The sequence below is a fragment of the Asparagus officinalis genome, chromosome 1, assembly GCF_001876935.1.
Source record: "Asparagus officinalis chromosome 1, Aspof.V1, whole genome shotgun sequence".
In the NCBI taxonomy this organism is placed as follows: domain Eukaryota; kingdom Viridiplantae; phylum Streptophyta; class Magnoliopsida; order Asparagales; family Asparagaceae; genus Asparagus; species Asparagus officinalis.
This window is the reverse complement of record NC_033794.1, coordinates 25,669,193-25,677,646: the sequence shown is the minus strand read 5'-3', so window position 1 is coordinate 25,677,646 and position 8,454 is coordinate 25,669,193. Positions and strand designations below refer to the sequence as shown.

Sequence of the window (8,454 nt, the reverse complement as noted above, 5' to 3'; positions counted from 1 at the left end):
GTTCGGGGACTATTCTCCTTTTTGTTTATTAACTTTCCTAAAGATTTCCTCTATCCAAAGTTAGGTTTTCCATCATTACTCTTTCTCCACCAAGCAGAAACTTCAAACTGCTGCGACAACGGATATTTTGGTTTCAATTCAAAGGGTGAGCTGTATATCACGAAGACTGCCCTGCTTTTCCTTTGAATCATTTTGGAATATGAGGAAATTATGTAATAATACTTATATGAAAATATTGATGTGATATTCCAGTCACTTTGAACTCTTGGCATGTGTATGTTCCACAGCACAGAGTGTCATCGGATATGACAAGCATATTAACTTTGATAACTTTGAAATCCTATACAAATATCAATGTTTAATCTCAAATCAGATCTCTTTGACCAAATGGAGACACATTCACTTTTACATTGAGTTTAAAAACTCACACTTTTACCTTTTTAAACATTTTTCTGGAGTCTATTCCCAACCCAAAAGTTCATGCATCAATCCTTCTTAGGGTATTGTGGACATTTTTCTCATGTATTAATTCCATACCATCTTATAATGACAAGTTTTCAATCACAATATAGGCATTAGAAGTGTTAATAACAAATCAAACCAAATAGATTATGAAAAATTTAACTCACTATAGTCTGAAGGACTATTATATCACTTGACTATGGTGAGTTAAATTAATCTTGGATAAAACAAGTCACTAATCCAAACATGACCTATGAGTGGGATAAATTAGGATAACATGGGATAAAATGGGACACTTGAGTGAGGCAATTGATGATAACTACTTTTTAAAATATGATATTTATGAATCAATTAAGTTGTGAAGTAACTTATTATTACATAACATCATGAATAAAATTTAATAATAATAATAATAATAATAATATTTAAAAAGTAATCTTTGAATATTTTTATGTTTATTTCTAATTCATATTATATATTAACAATATTTTTTTATTAATTTAATTATCTTATTGTTCGTACATTTATTTAAAATATATTGCATACTTATTTTTTAATTTTTATTTAAATTCATATTTTAATTAATACATATATTAATTAATACAATGTATTAAAATATTTTATTAAATAATTAAGTATAAATTGAATACAAATTAACTTATTATTACTAAATTAACATATATTAGATATTATATTTTTATTTAAAGAAGAACAATCTAGATTAAGATGAAGCCTTAATTATTACAAATAAAATCTTAGTCATTAAATAAAATATTAATTATGACAAATATTCTCGTTGATTTTTACTCTATTATACGTACATGATTAACACTGCATAATCGTAATATTGTAACATAAAATCATATCGTCATCACAACATCCATGTGCTTGAAGTATAAGCTTATGTTACCTGGGTACTTCATTATTGAAGCCGTACCCGTACCGGACACGTACCCGACACTTTCCCGTACCCAAACTTTATGGACACTTCTTGAATATATGCATGCATTTATTACAACATGTACTCAATTAGACGATATATGTGTTAATTTAAAACACTTGTCAAAGACTTCCTGGACGTAAAGCTTACACTTCACATCCGTCTTTTGAAACTAATGGGATACGGGTTGGGTTCGTTTCAGATCATACCCAAGTTTAAAACTATGTAGTTAATGGGTCGTTTAGATGTCTAGTAAAAAAAATGAGTATTTTACAATTCACGATAATCAATATGATAAAATAAACTCAAAAATATGATCAAAATTTTAATTCTAATGACACATGAAGCGGAAAAAAATTATCTCATGTACATTATTAATTCAATATATAGTCGTGTCCTGGCTGTACCCAACATTTTACAGTTTTGTCGTGTCCCGTACCCGTATCCGCACCCGTACCAGTACCTGTGCCCGTTTTCATACAACTTAGGTATAAGCCCAAAAGTACATAATTAGCACCCACAACTAATAATAAACATAAAAGCACCCTTGTGCTCAAACTACATAGATAAAAGCATCTATGTGCTTGAAATACAACTCTAAAAGCATAGTTATTAACTACGGCTAGTACTAAATGCATAAGCAAAATCACCATCCTCCGCATCTGAAAAAGTTCCAATCTCCAAATCATGAACTATCTCCTTAACTATTATTCATCTTCACATACATATCCTTCACGTCTTAGGAAACATTCATTGAGAACGATCAACCTTTGTGCATCGGTAAATCCCAAAATAGAAGCCTCTCCCACCATCCAAGGTTAGTTACAGCATCGAAACAACCTCGCCTCTATGATCAACTCTTGCAAAGTCTTCTCACTCTATGATCGACTCATGCAAAGTTTTTTTCTTATAGCCATAATCCCATTTGCGATGTTTTGTATGACAGATTGAGATCATGTAGAGGCGGTGCTGGAGGTCAATGATACAGACTCAGCCAAGGGAGTGTCAGGATCTTGAATGGTGCTAGGAGGTGGTGGAGTATCTATCGGTTGATGGGAAGTCTTCTACATTTATCATCAAGACCAATATTGTCATGCCCCGGGCTTGCGAGCTCATTAGTGCGATGTATGTCATGGGACCCATGAAATGTAATGCATGGTTTGGCTCAAAGCACTACCAAAATTGACGAGCAATCAAAGTTATACTTGGCTTTTAAGACCCATCATTTAAATCATTTAGTCACTCAATTAATATTCGATGTGGGACTAAATTTTGGGGATCACAATCACCCTACCTTAAGTACACGATGTCCTCCGGCATGACAATTGGTTATTCTCAGTATTACCATCAGGCGATGTAGACTCTAGAGATGGCTCTCACCGCACTCATGCGTTATAGCACTTAGTCCTGCATAGCACTTAGTTCCACATATCTGGCTAGTTAGTTGCTTTGATACCATTTGTCATGTCCTAGATCCCGAACCCATTAGCGCGATGCAAGTCGTAGGACTCACAAAGTGCAACGCACGGTTTAGCTCAACCACTACCAAATTGACTAGTTAATATTACACTTGACTCTTAAGGCCGATTATTTAAACCATTCGCTCAATCAATATCTGATGTTGGACTAAATTTTGGGGATCACAAATGTCATCATTAAACATATCCTCACCTAATGCACTGTGTATCCTCACCTAATGCACCGTGTAACGATGCACTCTCTACACCATTGACTTCCAAGCCTCCGACAGTTCTCCCGGCTACAAAGTGGCTACCCACAACCATGCATATATCATCCAAATTTTCTAACAACTGATCTTTAAACATTGGTGTGTTAGGACAAGTCTATCAAAATACAAAGATAGCAATTTAATATTACTATTTTTTAATTAAAAACATAACAATATTTTATGTGCTTTAAAATGTTTTGGTAATTTAATTTTCCCAACCCCAACTGAATAAGTAATTCTTTAGGATGTAAGATCCAATGCAAACCCTGAATTATTCTTCAATAGTAATTCAATGGGTTCAATTTTCCTCTTTCAACTCTTGATCTTATTCTTTATATGATCAAATTTGAAGTTTCTCCCAAATTTGGCATTTATATATGTCAGCATATTTTGAGTGATAGTAAATTTCTTGAAGTTGTCATTATACATCCTATTTTGTTCTTTACTTCTTCCACCAAAAGCCTTGGTAACTCTTCGTTTTCTTCTTCCAACCACACCACATAGTCGTACCTAGCCTTTGCCCTCCTCTCACCATTTTGAGAGTGGCTCTTCTATAGTGTTGAGTTTCTAGAGCAAAATTCATCCTACAATGCAAATATCAATAATGATGACATATCTCAAACAGTAATGACACCATATAGTCTTTGCACAACTAATCTGGTTTAGGGGTAGAGGTTTAGTGAATTTGGTGTCAAAAAGAGTCTGAGCAATAGCAATTAGAGCTACACGTCTATATACAATTAGTTCTTATTAGTGACTTAGTATGTTGATGAATACATTGTGTTCTCTTAAATATCTGTAATAGTGTATTATGAGATTAGACATGAAGCTGTGTGAGTGTGAGCTAGTGTTAGAGGCAAAAGATAGTATTGTACGCACACAAACAGAATGTAGAGATACATAAGATGATAATGATGCTTAAATTTGTTTGATAAGTACTTGGTTTTGCATTTATGTAATATCACCTAAAAGGCTTCAACGAAGTTATTGCAAATGTAAATTGTACCCCCATCTCCGAAAGCAAGAACACAACCACCAAAAACTTCTTAAAAATGTTAAATGAAAGGTTTATGATTTAGTATATAAGTAGCAATTTTTTAAATAAAGCATGACCACAATGCAACAATGTGAAAGCAATCAAAGAATGAAAGCAATCAAAGAATCAAATTTCATCAATCTGTCCAAAATTCATGACAGGTTATATCATAGCAAACCCATTCAATTAGAAATTACATATATAAACAAAACCACAATGTAATAAGAAATTGATAAGTGCACAAATAGAAAGAATTAAATTGACATAATAAGATCAAGCTCGACAATGATAAGAAATGGAATAAGATGGTGGGTTGAGCGGAGGTCAGGCACTGGAGGTCCCTGCGGAGGGATACTAGAGATGGTTACAGTGGCTAGAGGGAGAGAGATGAGAGAGAGAATCACTTGATTGGTTGTTGATTAGGCTTATTGAAAATGCTACTTGAGGAGGTGCATGGTTGTAGGAGAGTTGAGAGGTGGTAGAGGAGCATAAAAATTAGAAGCTCGAGGAAGGGAGCGAGAGGAGGAGGAAGAAGGGTAGAGTGAGGATCACCATTTGATTTTTGGACTGGAGAAGGAAGGATGAGGAGGAGAATGAGTTGAGATTAAGTGCTAAATTTATCCACTCATACAATGAGTAGTTTGAGACAAATGCGAGGTTGGGAACAAAAAAGTATCATATAGTTGAGGTAACTTTAGAAGAGGTTGGATACTTGTGCTACAATTGTTCTAAAAATTAATAACACCATAAAGTAGAATCTCAACCCTAATAAATAACACCAAAAGGTATTTTCCCAAAAACTATCTCATTTACACCAAAATAACACTGATGAATAAACCCCTCTAGATACTAAAAAGTTCTTAATGAGAATCTTATAAACTACGTTGTACGGAAACGGGTATGGGTATGAGCGCATGTGCTGGTATAGGACACGACAAATTTATAATTGTACGGAAACGGGTATGGGTATGAGCGCATGTGCTGGTATAGGACACGACAAATTTATAAAAGTAGGATACAGAGACAACTATATACATATATTGAAATTAATAATTCACATGAGATTAATATTCTTTTGTGATTCGCTTGTATAAGAGTTAAAATTTATATGACATTTTTATGTTTCTTTTAGTATGTAGGTTATAAAGTGGATGTGAAGTATAGAATGTCCAAGAAGTGTATGACGAGTGCTTTAAATTAAAACATGTTTTATATAATTGAGTACATGTCCGAATAAATGCATCTATATATTCAAGGTGGGACCAAGAAGTTTTGGTGCGGGTACGTGTACGTGTCGTGTATGGCTTCAGATAGAAATACCCAAGTAACATAGCTTATAACTGAGTACCCATTTCTGTTCACTATCTAGAATGATATGAGTGCATACTACGTTGCATGTGTATTTCTATTTGGAACCATACCTATGTTGTACATTGAAATCTCAGTGGACTCTCTTTGGATATTTGCACACATATTCAAATGGGTACGCAAATATTTAATACATATTTTAAGTTAAAACACTTGCCATATACTTCTTGAACGTATATCCTACTTTTCACATGCAATTTTTGAAACTCGTTAGACATAAGTTGAGTTTGTTTCAACCATACTCGGCTCAAAACTATGATTGTAAAAGTCCTTTTGGAAACAAAGTTAAAAAACGAGCAATTTTCTAATTTATAAATTTATATTGTAAAAGAAACATATAAATGTCATAGGAATTTTATTTTGTAGCATGTGAAATGAAAAAATAATATTGATTTAATATAAATTATTATTATATATTCATATGTATGTGTAGCTATGTCTCCGTACCCTACCTTTTACAAATTTATTGTGTCCCCTACTTGCACCCACACCAGTATCCATGTAACTTAGGTTGCATGGGATAACAAAAGGAGGGGAACCGAAATAAGAAATCTTCAAAAAAGGACTACTAGTTGAGGTGTTTTGTTCAATTAGAGTTTTCCCTTAAACTTTGATGAGTTACCAGTTACCAGACGTCATTAGCAAAGAAGTTTGAAAGATGTTACTTTTTTCTCCTTTGTCTGACTTGCATGTATTGTTTCTTTTATTAGTTCTGTCCACGGAAGTTTGGGACTTTGTTCGTGTTGTTTATTGTCATTTGCAGGGTTTTATTCTTCATGTGACTTTGTGTAGTGGAATGTCTCACAAGATACCTATTACTCGCTAAGAAAAGCATTTTAGATCTTTATTTAAACAAATTAATATATAAGATTATGACTGCAGCCACTGTCACGTTATTAGCTACTTTCTCATGTAATTAATTATTTTCTCAAAAAAATTATCGTTTGAGTAAATATATTATGAAGGGCCAAAGATAACTTGAAAAATTAGTACTGGTACCAAACCTACACCTGATATTCATGAAGCAAGCACTTGATGCATCACGAAATGTCAACCTGACATATAAGTGTTTATATTGAGTCATTGACATATAATTTCAACCCTTCTTGGAAAGTTATATTCAAGGTGCTGAGAACAATGTGTTCTGCCTTGTGTTGTATTTATACAAAATTTCCTTATTACATATTCCAAGCATAATAAACATCTTAAAGTTCTTAACATTTGCATAAACTTAACCTTTTGCCTTGAACTTTTTGAAGGTAGTCTTAGCATTTCATGAACATGGAGGGAATGGATCTGGTGATATGCCTATATCCCTTCCCAAATGGGTCTTGGAGATTGGAAAAGACAACCAAGATATATTTTTCACTGATCGTGAGGGGAGGAGGAATACAGAGTGCCTTTCTTGGGGAATCGACAAAGAACGTGTGCTCAAAGGAAGAACTGGTATTGAGGTACTTGAAACTTTGTTATGGCAGCATTGCAATGACTTGGTCTTCAATATATTTTTCTTACAATGAAACAATCAAACTCCTTTTCTATGATGCTAGAATAGTAATGGAAGTTCCTTTCTTGCCATATTATAAATCTGGATTATATTCCTAGATTTATATTTCCATCCCTAGTTCTTGTTTATGCGTAGATTATAGAGATATTGACTTCTTCACGACCCCCCCCCCACCCCCACTTGCTAAACCCATTGCTCACATAGTTGATGATGGTTCAGTTGTCGTACATCTTCCCTGTGGAATTCTTTAGGTTTCTATCATACTATTTCAGATTGCAGGTTTAGCTTCTTGATATATGTTGGTATATCTTCTTGCATTCATGCCAAAGCTCCTGGGGACCTTAGATTCTTCTTTCACGTTGTATTTTCTGATTTTATTCAATATCGAACATTTCAGGTCTACTTTGACTTCATGAGAAGTTTCCGGATGGAATTCAGTGATTTATTTGAAGAGGGCCTTATTTCTGCTGTTGAAATTGGACTTGGTGCATCTGGGGAGCTAAAATATCCTTCATTTCCAGAAAGACTGGGATGGAGATACCCTGGTGTTGGTGAATTTCAGGTATTGCAATTAATTTAATCCACTTTAAATTTATATATTGCTAACAACTTTTAAAGTCATTTTAATCTCAACCTGGTTTAACCTCTACTCAACTCTGAGGCTCTAAACATTCATAAACATTTTCAAAATCTACACTTAAATCTATTGGAACAGCCTGACAGGTTACATGCGACAGGTCGAAGAGAAAAACAAAGTAATATCACTTGAGATTTGAGAATAAATAACTACTTAAGAATCCCTCATTTCTCCACTTAATCAATATACTGTCTTGTAATTTAGTGCTGAAATGTCCAAGCTCATTAAACCCACTTGCGTTGGACCGCCGCAATGTTACAGAAGGCGCTAGGCAGACTAGGCGTTCGAGCCGGGGCCTAGCGCCTAGGCGTTTGCCTATTTTTTAATTTATTTGATTATAATAATTCACAAAAATATATTAAGTTCATATAAAATCGTAAGAAAAACATATATAACAAGCTTAGATCCATAATCAACCATGTATAAATACTAAATAGCCAAATTAGTAACCAAATACTAAAAACATCACCATGTCCAATATAACAAGTCATCGCTATAGTAAATAATATCGCAAACTCAAAAGTCTAATGCTCAAGAAGGAAAAAAAACACGAATAGTCTAAATGTCTAGCACGTGATAATCATATAATCTAATGAAATCATCATCAATCATCATCAATCATCATCATCATGGAAATCCTTTCATGTATGATCGCTCTCCTCCGAGTTCATGTCCATGAAGTCCTCATCCTCGTCTGTGACATCATCATCCGAGGAAAGAGACTCTTCTTCGCTAGTAATCATCAAAGGTCCTGCAGCTCCTGCTATTCTTTCAC

General features: G+C 33.9%; 1 protein-coding gene across 2 annotated transcripts in view; it reads left to right on the top strand.

Annotated features, from left to right (window-relative positions):
- Window positions 1-8,454, top strand: part of LOC109821725 (beta-amylase 8) — a 20,851-nt gene that overhangs the window by 2,228 nt on the left and 10,169 nt on the right. For both annotated transcript variants that reach the window (XM_020387891.1, XM_020387898.1), the window contains exons 4-5: window positions 6,795-6,989; window positions 7,440-7,604. In XM_020387891.1, coding sequence (XP_020243480.1) covers window positions 6,795-6,989; window positions 7,440-7,604 — 360 coding nt within the window. The remainder of the gene's footprint in view (window positions 1-6,794; window positions 6,990-7,439; window positions 7,605-8,454) is intronic.